This window comes from Amphibalanus amphitrite, unplaced genomic scaffold (genome assembly GCF_019059575.1).
Source record: "Amphibalanus amphitrite isolate SeventyFive unplaced genomic scaffold, NRLGWU_Aamphi_draft 000038F_arrow, whole genome shotgun sequence".
In the NCBI taxonomy this organism is placed as follows: Eukaryota; Metazoa; Arthropoda; class Thecostraca; order Balanomorpha; family Balanidae; genus Amphibalanus; species Amphibalanus amphitrite.
In genome coordinates, this window is record NW_024881534.1 from 94730 (window position 1) to 116753 (window position 22024).

At 52.8% G+C, this 22024-nt stretch overlaps 1 protein-coding gene across 7 annotated transcripts in view; it reads right to left on the reverse strand.

Moving 5' to 3' along the window:
- Window positions 1-22024, reverse strand: part of LOC122373523 (muscle M-line assembly protein unc-89-like) — a 97281-nt gene that overhangs the window by 13834 nt on the left and 61423 nt on the right. For 5 of the 7 annotated variants that reach the window (XR_006255063.1, XR_006255062.1, XM_043351703.1 and 2 more), the window contains exons 18-40: window positions 21897-22008; window positions 21432-21581; window positions 20564-20773; window positions 20016-20207; window positions 19584-19767; window positions 19153-19337; window positions 18653-18811; window positions 18155-18387; window positions 17675-17880; window positions 17011-17313; window positions 16559-16722; window positions 15296-15424; window positions 14366-14518; window positions 13926-14106; window positions 13571-13746; window positions 12721-13128; window positions 8909-9083; window positions 8554-8636; window positions 7729-7824; window positions 6722-6890; window positions 4543-4734; window positions 4125-4328; window positions 464-609 (exon numbers count right to left, since the gene is read on the reverse strand). Coding sequence is in view for 3 of the 7 variants with exons in the window: in XM_043351703.1 (XP_043207638.1) it covers window positions 464-609; window positions 4125-4328; window positions 4543-4734; window positions 6722-6890; window positions 7729-7824; window positions 8554-8636; window positions 8909-9083; window positions 12721-13128; window positions 13571-13746; window positions 13926-14106; window positions 14366-14518; window positions 15296-15424; window positions 16559-16722; window positions 17011-17313; window positions 17675-17880; window positions 18155-18387; window positions 18653-18811; window positions 19153-19337; window positions 19584-19767; window positions 20016-20207; window positions 20564-20773; window positions 21432-21581; window positions 21897-22008 (4210 nt within the window). In the remaining 4 variants the exon portion in view is untranslated. The remainder of the gene's footprint in view (window positions 1-463; window positions 610-4124; window positions 4329-4542; window positions 4735-6721; window positions 6891-7728; window positions 7825-8553; window positions 8637-8908; window positions 9084-12720; window positions 13129-13570; window positions 13747-13925; window positions 14107-14365; window positions 14519-15295; window positions 15425-16558; window positions 16723-17010; window positions 17314-17674; window positions 17881-18154; window positions 18388-18652; window positions 18812-19152; window positions 19338-19583; window positions 19768-20015; window positions 20208-20563; window positions 20774-21431; window positions 21582-21896; window positions 22009-22024) is intronic. The other 2 variants (XR_006255066.1, XR_006255067.1) reach the window with 2 other exon arrangements.

The window sequence follows — 22024 nt, forward strand, 5'->3', positions numbered from 1 at the left end:
ACGGCTACCCCTATAGACCGATCAAATCTCAAATATGTCATTTATCGGTTCTATAATATATGTCATACATCGCTCTATATTACCACCATTTTGTTTTGTTGGGTTAGGCCCTTTCGGTCCGACAAGACCATTGCAGGGCCGGAAGGATGATAGGAATTAGGGGGAGACATTGGTCTGGGCAGGCACCCTAGTGAGTGGCGCCGGGGCTGAGCCCGTCCAGAGGACAGGCCATCCAGCCCCAAGGCACTCACTGCACCCGGCTACGGGGTGCGCTCCCTCGGGAGCAGCGGTGCCGCTCCAAGGGAGCAGCCCGCATGAGATAAAGTTGCCTGCCCAGCCCGGAAGGGGGTTGTGGCGTGGAGGAGAAGGATTTCAGTATCCTGAGGATAGAAGCACGGACAGGTGATTACCACCACCACCATAAGCTTCGTTATGTAACATCGGCAGACGGTTCCGTACGCACCTCTCCGTCAGTAACGTCATGTGATATGACGCGTCTCTCGATGACGTCAGGCATGACATCGGTGACGAGAAAATCGGCGATCGAGGTCGACTCGCCGCCGTCGTTTTTCGCTGAGCAGCCGTATTTCCCTGCATGGTCGTGCGTCACTGAAATGAAACATACGACATCTCAGTTACTATAATGTCAATCGGTGTGTGGTGGTGGTGTGTGTCAATAGAATACCCATACGTAAAAGTTCATCTCAGCAAGGCATCGAAATACCAACAGAAGAGGGATGGGCTTTGTTTTACGCATCGATCTGGACATTCTTATTAGCACCGTCCACAGACCTCTACATACACCGTCACAATAATGTTATGCCTTGAATAATGCACAGCACAGCAGTACATGGAGCAAAAAAAAAAAATGATTGGAATGGGAAATGGTCATTGGTCAAGTATATACTGTAAAATTACGCTACTATAAAATTAAGTAGCGGATGATTTTTCAAGGTAGGCAGTCACATAGTAAGGCATTTGTGGCTGTTGGTAAATCGGTATTTAATTGTTACAAATGCAAGCAGTGCGCTTAAAGTGACAGAAGCTGGTCACACCTCGTGGACAGTCATCTCCGAAAAAAGAATGTGCCCAAAATGTACGGAGGTCCTATATTATCTCCATCACGAGACTCAGCCCAATGCAAAAATTCAACAGCATTATTTGGAAATATGCGGGTATAAAAACTTGGACAGTAACTATGACCATTATGTGCCTATATATTGGATTCTTTACGAGCTACTTTTCGTGTCAAAGGTCAACGACCTGCCGGTCATTCCAGAATTCGTATTTCAGTTAGCAAAAACACGTTTCATTTCTCGGTCTAGATTTGGTGCTTATTTGTTTTTGTGCTTATAATTTCCGGTATTTTTCGTCACAATCATTCATGATTTCCGGCATGACTTAAATGTACCTTTACTGTTTTGACTTCAAATTCCTCTGTCATTTAATGTAGCTATCGTTTCTCAAAGAGTTATCAAGCACAGCACAATGGCTCGTCTGGACATGGAGCCACCGAATGACCGAGCGGCGGCCCCCAAGCGGACCGCCCTGGGGGAGTACGTCCCACCGCCGGGAGGTCAGCCGTTGACCGCGCTGGCCCGGCCCTTTCCCGGCCCGGCCGACTACCAAATCCCCGACATGAAGCTGCACAAGCCGGCGCCGCCCGAGTTCTCAATTCGTCTGAAGGCGGGAGATCCGACGGCCAGGGAGGTACGACCCAGTCCCGCGTCGTACATGACCAAGATGGCAGCCTGCAAGAAGCCGATCATGACGACGATCAAGTCGCGGGTGATACCACCCGACTATCGCTGCTCACCCGGGCCCGTGTATAAGGTGCGCGTAGGTGATGTGGACACAAAACCGGGCCAGGTGACTATCAAGGGCCGGCACCTGGCAGCCACCACGGGTCACCCGTCACCCCTGGACCCCACCTCCTACACAGAGACGCCGGCGCCTGTGTACTCGGCGGTCACGGCGCATCTGCCCGCCGCGGCCCGGTTCAAGTTCAACTCGCAGCCGCCGAGACGTGATAATACGCCAGGTCCCGGCCCGGGGAGGCTCAACATGGAGCGGCCCCTGTCGGGACCCGAGTACACGATGCGGCCGCGGCCTCGTCAGATGGTGTCATGTATGAACAACCCTCCTCCCGACTGGTACTTTGTGCAGGACGTGCTCCCCGCCGTGCACGCGTCCCAGTTTGGAGAGAAGCCACGGCCTCGCCGGCGCTCGCCAAGACCGGCCCCGAATGCCTACAAGCTGCCGCGGGCCATGCGGAGTGCGCCTACGCTGACGTTTCGTCCGTTCGAGTCGGAGCTGGAGCAGCCGACGCCCGGGCCCGGCGCCTACTCGCCCGTGATGCCGGCCAAGCGCAGCGCGCCGGCGTTCAGTATTCGTCTGCCAGTGAAGCCCACGTACCCGAGCCAGGATCGGCGACCTCTGGGGCGCGGGCCCGCCTCCTACAACACGCGCTCGGCGGTGGTCGAGAGGCCCGCCTTCAAACTTACCTGTCGCCGAGCGGATAAGCACGAGGACTTCCCCGCGCCCAACGTGTATTCGCCCCACGAGGCGCCGGGCACCAACAAGGGCTACTCACTGCGTGTGAGGCATGCGGACCCCAAGCTCATGCAGGCGCCCGGTCCGAACAAATACCTCCCCGAGCGACCCCTACCCCGGGCGCCCGCCTACACCCTTCACGACCGGCAGCGCAATCTCAAATACAAGGAAAAGGAGAGCGTGCCGTCCCCAGCCACGTACTTTCCGCCCTCCGAGTGCGGCCGTGCGCCGTTCCAGCGCACAGCCCCAGGCGCCAGTTTCAAGGGTCGTCAGTCGAGGTATGTCTTCACCGGACTGGACCGTGTACGGGTACCGGAGCCCATGTCAAAGGAGATGGACAGCAAGCGGGTGCCGCTGGCGTGACCCACGCGGGCGGACCGAACGATGCACGTGCGCCATGAGCGTGGTACGAACGCCGTGTGCGCGGAAAACGAGTGTGATACGAACGAAATACAAATGCGATGCAAGCTTTCTGATGTCAGTGGAGGCTTCCTACGCCGGCACTGGTAATGTGGGCTGCCAGACGATTTATATTGCGTTGAAAATGTTGATTCGTAAAATGTTTATAAATCACCCTTCATATTTACAATTGCACTCTTCCCTCTACGATGTAGTGTGGGCATGGATAATAAAAATAAACTGCACAAACGCTTTCGATGGACGATGGGTTCAATGAAATTTCCACTATCACCAGACTATGGAACCAGACCAAGCTACCTCACATTCCTAAATCCTAGGTTGAGACTTCAAACCGTTTTCAGGCGTCAAAAGAAACGTTCAAAAATCTTGGAAACAAATCATTTTCAGCGCAGAGACAAAGCGGTGCCGACGAGTTGCGGAGAGCGGCCCGTATGATCGAATACAGCCGATATTCTCCACAAACACTGGGGCCGCGCCCGGGCCGCTGATGGCAGGCTTTATGTTCTGAAACTCGTCAGGCTTATCTTTACCGGCAGCGCATACATAACCTCTGCGGTCAGTACGGCCAACGAAAACATGCCTCTCAGCGGCGAGAACAGCCTCCTAGCAGCTCTGCGCCCGACACCGGTAGACGGTGAGGGTTAGTATGTCGATGGCTGGTATAGAACTACTCAGGTGAACCCAGCTCGACAGGTTGGGAAGGGCGGCCCGCATACCATCGTGTGTGTGGATTAGCCGCGCCAGACAGCGAGGATTAGCCGCTCAGTTGGCTGGCATCGAGTGTTGTTAGTGGTTTCCAAGTTACGCTTCACTTTGAGACGAAGCTTTCCACGGCTGTCAGCTATTGTTAGTTGTTATCAGGTCAGTCAGATTCGTATTTATTTTCGGCGCCCTAACAAAATACCTTAAGCTGGAGCGTGAGGTCGGGCCCTGAAGCTCAATTAACATATTGACTGAGAATACCACTATACGCACACATAACTGAAAACACACCACCTGCGCCTGAAACATCACGCACTTGGCGCCAAACCCACTGAAAACAACCACTCATCACTTCGGTACCAAACACATCTGTCAGACACAGCTACCCCCCCCCCCCCCCCGAGACTCAATGTCAGTCCCAGATCCCTGTCCGGCCCAAATCCACTGACCGTTCTCAATGGTGAGCGTATGATGATTCTCGTTCTGGGAGATGACGACACCGTTTTCTCCGTCGCTGATTGGTCGTCCATCTCGGGTCCACGTGACCTTCGGCGGTGGCAGGCCACTGACCTTGACCTCCAGGACGGCCTTCTGACCGGGCAGCACGACCTGGGCCTCCAGGCGCTGGTCGAACGTCGGCGGCTCGATGATCTCTGCGGGGTACAGGAAAGGGTGAAATGTTTTTTTAACACTTGTGGCTGAAGTTCTGTCACTTGCATCCATGCTATGGAAGCATTAACGAGTGCTAATTTGTTTGGTAAATGACGCGAAATTTAAACAGGGCACCGCAATGTAAATATCACGATTTCGCATACCTACATAGTCCTCGTTGTCTAAAACAAACCAATGCATTGCCATCCCACTCACTTCTGACGAGCAGTTCGGCGGTGCTCTTGGAGGTCCCGGCTGCATTCTTCAGCTGACACGTGTACTTGCCCTCGTCCTGTTCGCCGGCCGACTCGATGGTCAGGGTCACGTGACTGTCGTCAAATGACGTCACGGCACTCGAATCAGCGTCCAGTTCCACGCCGTCCTTGAACCACGTGATCTTTGGGCGCCCTGTGGACCGGTTGGTGATGTTAGGGGAGGAAATCACGTGACCCGGCTATTCTCATCTGCATGGTGTCCCTTTATGTGAAAGCACATACAAATGGCGATGAAGACGTGGGCTATTGGTGTTAACATTCCCTTCCCAGTCTAAGCGCTCGTAATTATTGCAATTAATATACAAATACCACAGTCAGCCACCCGATCCCCTCCCGTCAATATCCCCGTCCTGTACAGGACTGCACCAGTCTCCGCTGTCTTTCTTTCATGATACCCGATGCCGCGCTGACCAATTGTTTTCCGCGGCTGGCCCCCGTCCAGGACTCCAGGACTCCAGTGGTCAGTGCCAACCGCTGCCACCGCCGACCGCCGAGTGAGTATTTACACATAGGAGTGGGGGCTGCCTTCCAGCGCGGGGGTGGGCGTGAGGATATAGATCAGCTAGAAAGACGTAATTGGGCTCCTGTTGTGATGTGTGAAGACGTTTTTGGAAAGCTGAACGATTCGTTTATCTTTGGAGGGATCTGGGAATTGTCATTGGTGTAGCTCGTAGCCAATGATCATAGCAACTCCAGCCCAAACAATACACAAAAAGCTGTTTTCCTAATATTTTTTCCTTGAAACTTAAGACAGTTTCGTTCTTGCTCAGAAATCATGAATAGCTCGTTCGAATAGCACTTTAGTCCATTTTAGTCATGTAAAGGAAGAATGTTTTAGTATCGAATAGAATAACGGCTTTCAGCAGCCAAACTGAAACCGAAGCTGCCGCTAGTCCCAGTAACAGGTTGGTTTTGGCAAAGACTCTGATTGGCCCCGGTATGTGCGCTGGGGGCACTAAATTAGGCAGCGTGGAATGAAGTGGCAGGTTGGCATAACACCTCCAACAAAAGGTTACCACAACAACCATTGGCCGAACGCAACGTTGCGTCATAAAATACATCAATAAAACGGAGCTCTGCCATGGCGACGGTGTCTAAGAACGCCCATGAATACCAAATGAAAGTTGTGTCAGCATAATTTGCAATGCTTGATGACCGTGCTGTCATCGAATGACATCAATTATCATTCAAAACAAACGTCGAATGACACCAATTATCATTCAAAGGCAAATAATATTAAGTTATGTTTGTTGCTGCGAATTCAGAACGAAGGTAGCATATCCGGTAGTTGAGCGGCTCCTCGTGTCCCAAGCACCGAACGAAATCATTTCATAGAGAGTGACGCCGCTTACACTTTCCGGTAAAGAACTTAAATGTGTACCTATACAACAAGTGACCTTTCTTAGGCAACCGTTTAATATGTTGTCATTAGCTTAATATCAATTAGTATTCGTCAAACAATAAATGGCAGCTTCGTGAACATCTTTATCCCTGATCAGGCAAAACAATGTTTAAACACCTTGTTATCAATAGCACACCTGTATAATGCATTTTGTTCTGTAATATTGTCCCGTAAAAGGCACGTTGTTCTGCCGTTTATCGGCAACAAAAAGCTTTACAGATGACGAGTTCTGTACCGCCACATATTGTAAAGAAAACAGACTGCAGTTGCAAGGTAGGTACGAATTGTGAACACTTCTCACTCCACACTCCACATATGTCAATCCTACCGGTCCTATCTCCATCGCCCTCCCATGGATGAGATAGTAGATGAGCGTTATCTCACCCATGGCCCTCCTACTTACCGCCAACCTGTGTGGTACTACTCGTATAATACCCGCCGAGGGTCAACGCTCCTCTCCTAACCTTCATTCACATGCTCACTTCCCGCGCAGTCTCACTCTGTGTCCCCCCGTTTTCCAGGTGTCGCCCACCTACGTTATTTTCTCAGAGTTTCACTCCGTCTCACGTGAGTAAGTACGCTCTCTTGTAAGTCTCATTTCGTCTTACCTGAATACTCTCCTCGGAGCACACTCCGCCACCCACCTGTATGTTTTTTTGTGAGTCTCGCTCCGTCACCCACCTGTATCCTTTTCTGTGAGTCTCACTCCACCACCCACCTGAGTACTGTCCGGTGAGTTTGACGCTCTCTCCCTCGTGCACCACGGTGCCCTGCAGCGGAGTGGTGAAGCGCGGCGGCTGCACGGGCCGCTCGCCGTCCTCCTCCGCCGAGTCCTCCATCCTGTGCCGGCGCGCCTCCTTACTCCTCTCGTGGCTGGACCGCAGCACCTGCCCGACCGAGCCGGCGGCGGCCAGTGAGCCGCCCGCCCGCCGCCGCCGCCCCCGCCCCCGCCCACGAGCCAACACAAACTTCCGTCCCGCCGCCCGCCGCCGCCCGCCGCCGTACGGCGCGGCTGGACGGTTGGGTGGTGGGCCACCCGGGAGCCAGGGTAATCGGCAATGGCTATCGGTGTGGGTATCTAACTGGTCTGGGGTACACGTGAGCTATGATCATCTGGAAGACTAATCGACCAAGGAGATTGTTAAATGAGCCTGATTGAGTCTACCAACAGTCACGAGACCAATAAAATTTCGCCAAGCCGGAATCTCACCGGCTATTGTGAGTTGTCGGATTACAGGCTGAGCAACTGCAGACCAGTGTGTCTCGTTCTGCGCCAAAACCCACACCCAATGGACGACGTGACCACCTGGTCTGCTGATTGGTCTAAGTGCGGGACACTGCAATGCATCAGGCGTGCGACAACAAACAGGGACGGAAGCCGTCCTCTGGTTTTAAACGCGCCAACTGTGTGCTGATTGGGTTGGGCCTGCTGCTTCATGCGTGTGTTTTGCAGGTTTGTTTTGTGCCGGTTCTTTTGAAAGCAGCTGCCAGCACATCTTGGCAGCGTTTCAAATCAAAAGTAGCTCATAATTCAAAGGAAAACCAGCAGAGCGATGCTGCAACATGGGCTTATTCAGTGTATAATAGATCGAGCAGCCATTTTTTATTAAGTGATCCCCAATCAGTTACTAAGCTGGAAGACCACGTTACTTACACTTATTTACCTAACTCATATTTCTCTAGTAAACTCCGCCGCGCCCCTTCTCTCCCAGCCGCCGAACCCACCTGTTTCTTGCGTCCCTCGGCCACTCCGGAGTGAGTCTCCTCCTCGCTGTAGCGCTGCTCGGCGCTGCTCCCTCGGCGCTGGTCCCCGTTAATCACCTGGAAAACCGCAGATGGGTGTACCCAGAGCCGCCGCTGGGCGCCGACCGCCGCCGGCGATGTAACGCCGCGGGGGCGAACCCGATCGCCGCAGTTCGGCTCTAATGAGGCCCTCGGAGACTGGGACGCCTGCCAGGTGGCTACAGGGAGCGGTGCGAGACGTCTACATAGGTGGGTGGGAGCGAGCTACCAGCACGGGGCAAAACACGAGAGACCGTCCGCCGAACAGATGCCCCACTTTGATATACTTGTGAACGTGCTACATGACCTCATGTTGAAGGCAGTTAAGAATAGATGGGAAAGCTTCTTGCGGGAGCTATTTTTCCAATTTGTTGGAGTCGTAGCAGGAAATCAAATTTACCTCTAACCGAGGGCTTAGCAGCCACTCTTGATGTGCCCAATAATACGAGTACGTTATGCTATTTAAACCAACAGTAAAATCCAGCGATGTTCTATAACATGGCGCACATCTGGCCCCAAATATCTGGATCGCGTTAGCTTCCCAGCGGCTGCCAAACACCAGGCCAAGATCAATGAAACCTGCGCCCGGATAAAGGTCGTTCGGCTGGCACACAAATTGGTATCAACCGCTCGCCCCGAGTTGAGTTTCATGCAGTGCCAATTATCTGAAAATACGAGCAGGTGGCTTTCGCATATTGGACTTAAAATAACACGGCAGCATGACTTTTTTACATCCCCGCACAATCATTACACCGTAAGTATGCTAACCTCAGTTTCTTCTCTTGTTTCCACATAAGTAGTTTTCTTTGTTGATTTTCGAGACTTCCGTCCGGTAGAGCCGTTGGAGAAGTCTGTGAAAAAAAAACGGCAAAACGTAGTTGTATGAAAACAAATATGGTTTGGAGTGATTTTATTTAAATATAAAAAAGCGTGAAACAGAAAAACTAAGCGTTTTGAACTATTCACTGCATTTCCTCCGTCACGGCGTTCCCTTCGTTAGGCTGCGGGCTGTATTGCGGCGCAGCATAACCCCTGTCGGCAGCTGTGCCGCACAGCACTGCTGTACTGCGGCACAGTCTACCTCCCGGCTCCCGCGGCGGCGGCAGCCCGGAGTTTCCCTTACCTGCTCCGGAAAGATGGGCGGCACACGTAGCCTTTCCTATGTCATTTTCGGCCACACACTTGATCTGGCCGCAGGGCACGTGATCGCCGCACGCGATGCGCAGCACGTGTAGCTGTCCGTCCGATGAGGTGTTGAAACCGGCCGGCAGGGGGCCGTCGTCTAGTAGCCACTCAACCTGTAACGCGGCGAGGAAAGAGGCGCGCTGTGAGATCGGTTGATGACGGGTGGGGAGGTGCAAAGTGGTGTGATGAATCTGGTGATGTGTGAGCATCAGTGGGTGAGATTGATGGATTGTGTACGGCTGCGCAGGGAAAGGGATGGGGAGGATTTCGTACCTATACGGCCACTGCGGGTGAGGCGGCCGAGATAAGAGGACATGCAAGTGGCAGCATCTAGCCCCTAAAAATGTCAAACATTTATTTTTCAGATAAGATCTAGGTCTAAGATAAGTACGGTTACTGAGAACCAGACTTATTCTCATCACCCTTTTTATCAAAAGCGAACGCAAAAATCTCTTTTTTATGATGCATTGTTGGTAGAAGAGCAACCTTTTTTATATTGCGTTCCTATTTGCTAGTTTGAATTCCTAAAGGCGTCTGTTTCCATATGGCTGAATATAATCAATCATTGTTTCAGGTAGGCAGAATCCCATCCATAGTCAACCGTCAAAATGGGCTGCCAGGATGAACAACGTCTTTCACTCACTCGTGAAACTCACACGGCTCCCCTATACCCACCGGACCTGTGACCTTCCCGGAATCCGCCGGGGCGCGGGTCGGACGCACCCTCTGACCATTCGCCTCTAAATCCGCGGCGAAAACGAGGCGGGAGGCGCTTGGAACGGCCGTTTCGGCACCGGTTTACCGCCCTCCGACCGCGGATCGGTGGCGCCGAAAATTGGCCGCGCCCGGGCACATTCCTGGCAGCCCGCGCTGGACGGCGGACCCGCCCGACCACGGCCAGCAGTGGCCTCCGTGGGGTGTGGGAGACCACCTGTTCACGTCCTCAGGGCGCGTCCCACGGGTCGTGGCTGAGGTGGCTAAGGCAGACCGGTGCGGGTTCGCGGTGGGTGACACCCCTCCCCTCCCAATCAAGGAGCGCTGCGATATCTATTCACTTTATTTCAGGGTGGTTGTACTTCGTCCCGTCATCCGAAATGGAGGCATTGGCTAGCGGCATTAGAAAAATATCGCTCATGTCCGATTTTCCCAGCAAAAGAGAAATATAACTGCGCTCTCAATAAAAATCCGTAAACCTTGTCAGTGTCCGCGTCATAATAAATTCTTTGATATCTGCTTCAGCCTTTGAATAAAAAACTTCACTCTCCTATAGAATCTCACTCTTTTCACTCCCACTCTCTTCTCTGTGGTTTAGCCAGCGAGGACCGGGCGCCCGACTGGCGGGTGTTACTGTTTGGCCCGCGGCCCACAGTTTACCCGAGGGAACAGGTGGGTGGAGCAGGCCACCGGACCACCCCCTGAGCCGGGCGCTGACACGGGGACGTCCCCTCGACCTCGGGTCACTCTGGTGTCTTCACTCGGAGTGAGAGGTCACCGACAGTTCGACAGACAAACGGAGGGGCGGGGAGGTGTTTATTTTGTGTTTAGTCTAATGGCATACATAGCGTGCGCTGCCAAAAGAACGTCAGATGAATGCACCATCATGTAAAAATACGCTACCAACTAATTGTACTATATTTCGTAATGACATTTTAGCTGTCCATAATTATTCCTGATGCACATTGGTTACACCTTATCTCATTTATTTGCATTAAAACTGCCAACGTTATCAGTTATCACGTCTTGCATCCTGACGCAAACATAATTTCTAAACAACAACGAGACGAGGAGTGGTGCCTCATAGCGTGAAATTGTGAACAGAATAATAATGAAATAGGATACTGAGTCACTAAAAAGGTCATTAATTTTGGGGCTGAGCATCAAGCAACTGTGTGTCTTGGAGGACTGTGGGCATCAACACCCTGTAGCTATCTTAGCGGACAGAGATGTATTTTGCTACTTTGAATAATGTTCAGATCAGGCCAAGCGCAACATATTTAGATGTTTGGATGCATATTGTTTGACGATAGCATTTCAGTGATGTGGGTAGCCAATGATCCTCACGAATAGTGGCTCCTAACGGTTTAATGGCGTACGTAATTACTCGTAATTACTTCATCTGCGAGCAAATATTTCATTTAAATTATTTTACTCTTCATCGATAAAATGAACGCAAAACTTTGTAAACGATTAGTACTCAGCTGTCTTCGGGCATGTGTTTAATTAGTTTAATTAATTGATTCTGTTTTGAACGGGTTTTTGCCATCTTCAACACTATGCATAATGGCACCCACTGCAGCACTTGGAATTTGAAATACCTAACTGCCTAATTTAACTCCAGCCATTTAGGTACGAGTATGTTTGGGGTCTGGGACTACGACCTTTGTAACGACTATCCATGGGCACACTTCCTCTACTTTCAAATCTATTTCCTTCTTACAAGAGTGTTGTAAGATATTTAAATCCGCTGATTCGTAATAACTTATATTTAAAGTAAATTTGTAAAAAGATGCTGAAAAGCAAGAGGCGAAACAAAATCACTCAACTCCTCTGCCTATTAACCAAAATAATGCGGCGGCGTTTGCAACTTGAAAGCAGCAGTAAATTGTAATGGATTTACACGATGCAGTAGAATACTTCACCATGTACGCCAGAGAAGCAGCTATAATTTCACCTAAAAGATAGCTTCCGCCGTCCAAACTATCAAAAGATTTTTTTACCAAGTTATTTCAGACCTTATTATATTGTATAATGTATATTGCAACAGCTACCTGAGCAAAAGCGAAAACTCATGAAAAATGTCGGCAAAATGTTCGGCGAGATTCACTAGCATAGCATCACCTCTAAATTGGGGCTAAAGCAACCACCTTCAAAGCACGATTCACCCAATCCACGAAACAAACACATCCGCATGGCCAAACAGACGTCACGCGCCCCAATCACCGCTAAAAGCACTGCCTACCGTGCTGTGTCAGCCGGATCGTTTCGCTCCAACCGCAGAGTGAGTGAGAGTCCCTCCAGGCAGCTAATAGCGGCGCTCTTGGCCCGAGCGTTAGGGGTCGCTCCCTCCCCCCCACACACACCAAGAGGGCGTGGGAGGGGCGGAGTGGGGAGGTCTCACCGACAGAGTGGGCTCCTGGAGTCGGTGGCCAAAAACATTGGCACGGGATGGCGTCGGGACGCTTCTCCACCCTCGCCCACCACAGTCACCGACGGAGACTGTGTTGTGTCACCACCCAGCGGTTCAACATCGGAGGAGGGGAGGGGAGGGACGGTGCAACACCCCAGGTGCCGACAGCTGGTGTACTTCGACTCGACCTGACAGCTACCCAGGCTAATTGGCGGCGTGCTTCGGGGAGGGTGCTCTAGTGGTGACAGATGGGTTGGTCGCACACGGGAGATCGAATCTGCGGTCTACGTCTGAATGTTTGTGTAGGAATGGGGTGGAGTGAAATGTGGAGCAGGATATTATGACAAACTGGACGTTTATAGGCTTTGGTGGTTCATCTTTCGAGTGCTGAATGATTTGAAAATTGGAAGTAAGGAATAAAGAAGTACACAATGCATGTTTGTGTGCATCGATGTTGACAGCAAAATCATGTCATCTTAGAATCACGAACATTTTGACTCGTAATATCGTTGACGGAAATGAAGCAAGCTAAACCCAACTCGTGCACAACATTAACGTCCGAACACCCATACCCCAAACCCCTCAACATGCACCCAGCTGTGGCTTCCCCAAGCGTGACCTACCGTGGGCTTCGGCCAGCCGTTGATGATGCACTCAAAGAGCACCTCGTCTCCTGGTTCGGCCTCCTGATCGACAAAAATCTGCACAAACGACGGCGGCAGACGGCGGCGGAGCGAGCCCCTCCTCCCGGGAGTCTGCTGCTTTTGCTGCTGCTGGGGCTCCGTCTCCTGCTGTTTCTCCTGTCTTGTCTCCTGGTACGTTTCCTGGTGTATCTCATGCTGCATCTCCTGCCGCGGCTGGGACTCCTCCCGGCGTTTTTGTTTCTGTTTGGGTTCGCCCGGCTTGACGACCACCCGGCTCAGGCAGCGTGCTTCTCCAGCAGCGTTTGAAGCCAGGCAGAGGTAGGTACCGGCGTGCTGGGGCAGCAGACTGGCGATCTCCAGTCGGCACACTCCCCCGGTCCGTGTGATCTGCAGGGGAGGCGCCCACGGGCGGCGGTGAGCCGTGCACCCGTGGTGGGGAGGCGAGGGGTGCCAGCAATGCGTAAGGTGAACAGTTCAGGCGTGCGAGGGTGCGAATCGTACCTAAGTTCAGGCTTAAAGAGGCGTGACCCAGCACCGGGACGTAATGACTAATTTGCTACGGGATAATCAATGTCGCATTCTAAACCGCGGGGAACAATGCAATAAACTAAGGCGCTGGATGTCATAGTGATCCCACGAGTGTTTGACATTGTAGTGCAAACGCACGACTGAAGTGCAGTGTAACCGCAGGCCACAAGACACAGAGACCAAACGATACCAGTGCTCACTTTGCTCATCTCCAAAATCTGCATGCGAACCAGTTTGCATTTGAATGCATTCGTTGCTCTAAGATTGACTTTATTGTCTCGAGCTGCCCAAACAACTATACCTTCACGCTCTCGGACGGCTTCAGTTCACTGCCGTCTTTGAGCCAGATGACCAGTGGTTCGGACTCATCAGCCACCTCAGCTTCCAGCACCAGTGGCTGGCCCTCCGTGGCGTTAATGTTGCTGAAACTCCTCACGAACTTGGGCTTCACGGGCGGCTCCTCGTCGGCGTCTTCAGCTGCGCAGAGAAAGTGGAATAGTGCGGTCATTGCTTTATTGGGACCAGTGAAGTCAGAACAAAGTAAGCCACACAAATGACTCGATCTTTTCAGCATATCCTCTCATGTCTGAACACCTCCATCCCATCTCCTTTCCTCCCTTCTCTTCCCACCTCTGTTCCCCTTGCTCCCAACTCACGCGCCACATCCAGCCGCGCCTCGGACGTGGCCTCTCCGGCAGAGTTGATGGCCACCACCGTGTAGGTGCCGGCGTCCTCGGGACGGACGCTGTTGATCACCAGCGTGCACCGGTCGCCGTGAAACAGCAGCTGGGAGTTCTTGGACTCCTTCACCGGCTGGTCGTTGTGGTACCAGATCACCTGGTTGTAGAACGGAGAAGGGTTAGGATATATGAACATTGACAAACTTAGTAGAATGATTTTGAAAATTGGGTGACTTTCCTGCCAAAAACGATATGGATATTACCTCAGCATCGACGTAGCATCGCAAAATAAATGAATAATTGAGCATCGATGAAAATAAAAAAGACTGAAACCTTTTGTGGGTCTTGTGTGAACCGCTAGCAATCATCGTAATTAACCGCGTGTGACCCCCTGACCTCTATGTGACCCGACTGACCTCTGGCTCCGGCTGACCAGTGATGACACAGTCGAGCTGAGCCTGCCGCCCGGCCGGGACCGTCATGTTCTTCAGCTGCACGGGGATGCTCGGCTTCACCGGCTCCAGGTCACTGGCCATCTCAGAGTCCGAGGTCTCCGTCGGCAGACGGCCCTGGATGGAACAGGGGAGGGAGAGGTGGCGGCGTTTGAAATTGTTACGTTGTTGTTTTTACGCACGATAGAAAAAGAACGGTTGCAACGTTATCTGCGGAAAATGAAAAATATTATGAACTTTTATTTTTCCGAAGTGCACCTCAGTTTTAGAAAGCAATACTCGTAATTTATCAAGATAAGATCGGTAGCTTATTGGTGCGAAACTTCAATCACCAATGGAGGCCAACCGACCGCGTCTGTGGCTTGTCACACCTGTCCGTGCTTCTATCCTCAGGATACTGAAATCCTTCTCCTCCACGCCACAACCCCCTTCCGGGCTGGGCAGGCAACTTTATCTCATGCGGGCTGCTCCCTTGGAGCGGCACCGCTGCTCCCGAGGGAGCGCACCCCGTAGCCGGGTGCAGTGAGTGCCTTGGGGCTGGGTGGCCTGTCTTCTGGACGGGCTCAGCCCCGGCGACTCACTAGGGTGCCTGCCCAGACCAATGTCTCCCCCTAATTCCTATCATCCTTCCGGCTCTGCAATGGTCTTGTCGACCGAAAGGGCCTAACCCAACAAAACAAACAAGTGGCTTGTCTTCAAGCAGTTTACTCACTAAACCGCTGGATAGCATCCAAGGAGCGGTTTTCCTTCATCACACCAGAATGCGTCTCTCCCGCCCGGGACCGACAACAGCAGAGACCCCTCCCCCCTTAACTTGCGGCCTTTCCGTCATCGCCCGCGGGCCGCTGGCACTGCGCCCCTCCCCTCCCCCAGAGGAGGTGCCGAGTCTCTGACCTTGACTGAGACGTTACAGGAGCAGGTGGCCTGGCCGGCGGCGTTGTTGGCCACGATGGTGTACGTTCCAGCGTCCTTGGGGAAGGGCTCGGCGATGGTAAGCGTGGCCCGACGACCGTCGAAAGTGAGCTGTGGGAAGAGAGGGTAGGTCAGATGGGCATGTCGCCATTCTGCGGAGGCCGCCTCGGGTAGGTCAGCTGGGGAAGAGAGTTTGCCACTCTGCGATCAGCGGAGAGGGGGGGGGGTGAGACAGAGGGTGGAGATTACGGAGATGTCAGCGCCGTTCGGCTCATTAGCGGTTTGATACAATGTGACAGCCGGTGAGGGTGGGCGATGGAATCACGATCAAAGACGGGCGCCGCTCAACGGATGGTGACACTGATTGGACGCTACCTGTCAGATCGCGGAACGGCTGGTGGGGCGATTGGTTGAACATCTAACGGCCGAGCTTTGATGGTGAAGAGCAGTAACAAATATAACCAAATAGTCAAATTATTTGTTTTTTTTTCAGCCAGATTTTCCGAATTATTTTGGTGCTATTTGGCCTATGAGGCTTCACGTCGGCCGATGCATTTGGCGCGTTACAATCGATGGGGCGATTATTCTGTATGCCGTTCACCGCGTCATTCCATTGATACTAGTGGGGCTCGTTTTACCACACTCAGTCAAATTACAGTCACCATCTTTCTTCCCCCGTAGTCGCACCGCCCCTGACCTTGCCGAATGTCAATGTCACTGCCACCGCTCCTCTTGTGTATTCGGACCCAAACACGCCCTGCCGCCGGCTGGGAACCCTTTCCTAAATATACACCCTGCCTTATGACGTCATCGGGCCGACTGGCTCTGACGTCATAGGTCCGACTGCTCTGAATGTTCCGGAAAAGTCTCCACTGTTAACGGGTAGGCGGTGTTTGGGTGCCGTATTTGAAAACTTGTAACCCGCGTCCTGTTTGGTGTTTGGTTGAATCGGGACGGTTTGATGTGTGGTAGACTGAAAAATAACCCTCGACAAATATTGCCCTGGATCGGATCAGGATCAGCAATCTCATCCGTTGAGCGCCGAAAAGGGCCACAGGTGATTGGCTACGGCATACGGTTGAAGGAAACACGTCAGGAAGGTTTTACGTCACCCATCCACCCAAACATTAAATGATGCAATCCCAAAGCAGAAAACAAATAACCATGACCGAAGGACGTGGGCTACAACACACTACTGACACTCTTCCATCTTCGCTCCATCACTGTTTTCGTCGTGTTCCTCACCTTGGCATCGACGTTGTCCCTGACCGGTTTGTTGTTGTGCAGCCAGGTGAGCTCGGGGTGCGGCAGCGCGCGGACGGCGCACTCCAGACGCAGTTTCTGACCGGTCCGGGCCATCACGTTACTCAGCGGTGTGGTGAACCGGGGAGCCTCCGAGGGCGTCCGCGCTGTGGGGAGGGGGAGGAGGATTGAAACGGGGCAGCCTTTGTTCTTTTCTCATAATGAGTCATCTACACTGGTGGAGCCGTTGTATTATGTTTCATGTTGTTTATTTCGGAACTGGTTATTGCATTGCCCTGGAACTGGATGTGATTCATCATGGATGTCATCGGGTTATCATGCCCGTTTATAACGAATATTTGGAAAGTCGATACAGGGGAGACAAGTTCTCCATCTCCATCTCTATCCCTATAGCTGCCTTTACCACCACCGTCCATCTCAAGACCGAGACTCACGTTCGACTTTGACCATCGCGCTGGTCTGGTCGGCTCCCAGCATGTTGGACGCCCTGCAGACGAACTGGCCGCCGTCCTGCGGCAGGGCCTCCTCGATCCGCAGCTCGCAGCCGCCGTTGTTGTACGTGATGACGTAGTCTGGCGAGGCGTCCACGCAGGTGCCGTCCCTGAGCCAGGTCACCACGGGCAGAGGGTTTCCGGTGACGGTGGCCGCCAGCAGCAGGGGGCGACCCTCGCGAACACGGCAGTCGGTCAGCTGCCGCGTGAAGATCGGAGGCGCCAGCTCCTCCTCAGAGGCCGCGTCTGTGGGAGACGAGGGACAGTCAGAGGTGGTGGTGCTGCGGCGGGGACTATGGAAGAACAGGGTCGGGTCGGGGTAGAAAGGGGAAGACACGAATCAACCGGCCGTCACTGGTCGTCTCTTTAGCTTTACGCTAACTTCATAAATTCACTCATTTTCATCTTACTCCGATAGAATAACCATTCCTTCAATGCTGCTCCGATTGCCATACGATCACCTACCTAGCCTCTGACATCGCATGCATCTGATACCTTTGATCTACCGCCTCCACCTCTGATACGTCTGATCTACCATTTCTTTCCTCTGATCTACCACCTCTACTCTCCGATTTACGCCCACCTCTACCCTCCGATTTATGTTCACCTCTAACGGTGAGCCGACAGGAGCTCTGCGTCACGCCGGCGCTGTTCCAGGCGCGGCAGGTGAAGGTGCCCGTGTCGTCCACCATCGTCTCCTCAATGGTCAGCGTGCACAGGCCGTGCTCGTGCGCGATCACGTAGTCGGGATTCGAGTCGCACGACACGCCGTCCTTCTGCCAGTTCACCTTGGGCGCCGGCACGCCAGAGACTCTATGAAACGAGCGAGGTTAGCTTTTCAGCAAGCAAGGGCGTGTCCATTATACGAAGCAAGAGGTCTCTAGGAATTATGATGTGTCCGTTTTTACAAGAGCTACAAGCATAAAAAACTGGTGATATCCCAACGATCATGACTGCACATAATCCAACTTTCACCAACTACCAATCCCTGTCTAAAACCCACAGTCCACAGCTCCCAGCTCCTTGCAGTTCGTTACTACAAACCAGACCTGTATCTTCCCAGCCCCTAGGCATCCCCCGTCCCCACCTGGCCTGCAGTGTATGCCGCACTCCGTCCTGGACCGTGTGGTCTCTGAGCGGCTCGGTAAAAGTCGGCGGCGCCGGTGGCGGCTCGTCGCGCTTCGGTCGCTTCGGTGGCGACACCTGCTGTCCGCTGGGAGGGGAGGCCCGGATGACCTGCTCCTCCCAGGGAGCTGACTCCTGAGTGCTGGCGTCAGACGTGGAGCGCGGCTCCTCCTGGGTCGAGCGGTCCACAGTCACCTGCACGGGAGAAGAGCAGAGATATTTAGTAGATGCGTCGCTGGATGGATGGCATTATCAAGGGACTTTTATTGGGTACCATTTGAGCTTGAATAATATATTACGATAAAATATTGATGGGCGTTGAATCATAAAAGCAAAGAACAAACTTTAATGGAAAAGTCGGGAGCAAACCCAAAAAAGCGACAATAACTGCAAGTGATCAACAGGCAGAAGCCACGCCATCTCTGCTGAATCTGTAGGTATGATAATCGGGTCTTCTGACCTTTGTAATCTCGGTGACTGTCTCCGTGCAGACATCCACCTTGGGTACGACCAGCGGGGTCATGGGACGCGGCATGTCCTCCAGAGCCCGAGCGGCCACCTCGGCAGCTCGGCGGGCCTCATCCGCCGCTGCAGTGGCCGAGCGAGCTACCTCCGCTTCCTGGATCAGACGTAGAGGACAGCGTGATCAGTGGGACATTCAGTCACAGACTTTGTAGAGATTCAGTTATACGAGTTTGTACATTTCACCATATAATACGTTGTCACCTTTTAATCTAGTTCACAATCCCCACCCTCAACCCTGGTTATCAAATTATACGACGCTCTGCGCCCTCTGACCTGTTTGGCAGCCTCTCTCCCCTCTGACCTCCCTCGACCCTCCCTCTGACCTGTTGGGCTGTCTCTCCCCCTCTGACATGTAGCGCGACCTCTCCCCCCTCTGACATGTAGCGCGACCTCTCTCCCCCTCTGACATGTAGCGCGACCTCTTTCCCCCCTGACCTGTTTGGCGGCCTCCCTCTCGGCGCTAAGCTCGTCCTTCTCTCGCCGGAGCGAGTCGTGCTCTCGCTGCAGCTGCTCCAGCGACCCGCCCAGTGTGGTCAGGTGGGTACGGATGGCCTCGAACGACTCTACCATCTCCTGACTGTCCTGGGTGACGGACGCCAGCCGGCGGGGCGGCGACGCGCCTAAACGGACGAGGACAGTGACAGCGTTATTAACGGCAGAGGGACAGTCAGGGTGGCCGAGGGACAGTCAAGACAATCAGCAGCTTTCTTGCTCCCTGTTACTGAAGTGTTGAGAGCAGGACATTCTAAGAGGTATTATGCTGTAACAGTAATCACGGCCCTGATGAACATGAACCATGACCCGGGGCTGGTCCATAATTTCTGCTTTATGACAGCCTTGACCCCCCCCCCCGCCTTGTAACTCACCGTAGAGCTGGTGAGCCAGTCCTCCGGCCGTCTCCAGCCTCTCGGCCTGCTGCTGTGCCCCCGGCGTCAGGAACTGGCCGATGTCGGTCCGCAGCTGGTGGGCTTCCTCAGGGCGTCGGACGCACGACACCTGCCGGGCCACGTCGACCAGAAGACGGCCGCCCGACTTGTACCAGTCCTCCGCCTGAATAACAGCGGGTAATGGGGCGATGTAGGTGGGTGGTAGGCTCAAAATGGACACGGTTCTAGGTGAATATATTAACAAGTCCTTGATTGCATTCAAAAGCAGATTCCGATAAAAGTGAACTACGTTAAAAGTAAACAATTTATCTGGGGTGAAGCTGTTTCATCAATATATTCACGATTTTATTCGCGCCGAACACAAATACCGAAATAATAGTTTTTCATCTTGTCAGTCTCCCGCGAACCCACCTCCTCCAGTAGGGTGAAGTACTGGATGGCCAGGTCGGTGAGGTGTTTGTTTTCGGCCACCTGTCGCTGGAAGGCCGTCCAGCGGTCCTGGAGGGCCTCCAGCTGCGACAGCGCCTGCTCCCGCTCACCAGTGGGGCCACCCAGGTACTCGTGCGCCGTGCTGACAAAGTTCTCTATCTGACGACCCGTGCCCTGAGTGGACGGGGAGGAGGTCAGATTAAATGTGAGACGTCGTCGGGATAACACATACCTCACATGAGATGTCATGACGTAAGCAGATACTTTATTGAAACGAAATGAAAAAGTAAGAAGGATCAAATACTGCAAAAGAAATAAAGCACTCCAGAGGTTCTTGGCACCCAACTTGAGCGCAATAACCTTGGAATGGAATGGAATAAAAGGGTTCCTTTATCTTGCTTGTCTCGCAACCATAAATGAAATTGTAAATCAACAACATACAGATAATTGTATTATCAACCCATTTAAGCGTCTTAATGTCATGAGCTCGTCCCCAAACCAGCCGTCAGTAGGTATCTCGCATCCCGCACCTCGATGGTCTCCTCGAAGGTGTTGAAGGCCTGTTTGGTCTGCGTGGCCTCATGCAGGCTCTCGCCGTAGTGTCCGCGGGCCCTGGCCAGCTGGTCGCTCAGATCTGTCAGCTGGCTGTTGATGGTGCTCAGCTCGGCGTCAAACACTGCTGAGGTCACCTGACGCTCCAGCAGCTCCTTCCGCGTCGTCTGCGCCGACTCCCACTTGGTCTGGGGGGGGGGGGGGGAGGTGTTGGTCAGTCGCGGTAGTTAGGTGTAGTGGTCAGATGGAGGTTTGCTGAAGGATGGAACATGGTATTGAAGAGGAGAGGACAGATGGATGCATGTAGCAGTGCTATGATCAGCACTGATGTAAAAATGCAACAACAAAGTACGTTACTCATCTGTTTGTCGGTGACATAACGGATTACGGAATAAAAGAGATCGTGTCACAGAGCAAACGTGCTGTTAATTTATAGCAAACCGCCTTTCATGGCCAAGGTAACAAAACATCTCAAATGGGTGTAAATGAAACACAAATTAAAAAGTGTGGTCTTTTCACTGACGCTGATTTTTAACGACACCATCACGAAAAAGTATAAGTCTAAAGCCATAAAATATTGGCATGCAATGCAACAAACACCATAGCAATATCAACACTGCACAGTCACGGCACTCCATGCACCTGTTGAAAAGAGAGAAAAAAAAAATGAATGGAAAACGATATCGCTCTCACATTGTTAGTGTCACACTCAGCAACGAAAAAGACGGACCAGACAAGCTCAACAGCGACAAAACCACGCAAAATACAACAGCGCCGCCAAATGCTCTCCGGCTCTGAACATCGCCCGTCCTCCAGGGCGAGCACCTCAGCGGTCGCCGTCACTACCTGGTCCCTATCTAGCACGGGTCGCGAGCGGGGCTTCTGGCGCGGGAAGTAGTAGACCAGCACGTGGGTACCGGCGGCCACGCGGCGCCGCTGCTCCGTCGAGGGCGTGTCCGTGTTGGTCTTGGAGCTGGTCGCCTCTCTGGCGCTGTTCTATAGGGATAGCGGCGGACGTTGGAGGGGAGCGTCCAAAGGAGAAATGTTGTGGTTCGTTTCCACGTTTGAGAAAACAGGTACTGGCCAGATGTTATTAACCACCACCAAAAGCAAGTGCTTCCTTTCTACCTATCGAGGTATATGACACAGGGCGAGTTCGCTGAGGATACCTTCTACACCATCTTACTTAAAAGCAGCAAAACACGATAAGACAAATACCTGCACCAGTGCACCATCCAATTACGTTTCTTAGATATGCATATTTTGACACAGTTCCGCAGCTGCCGCCGCGCCCCTGACCCGGCCACGTACCGACTCTTTGTCGAGTGCCTCCCTCAGCTGACTGATGTCGTGGTCAGCCGCAGACGGAGGTTCCACCTGTCTGAGACGCTCCGCCACACACTCGAGCTCCTCGCCGGCCAGTCTGGGGGCAGAGGTTG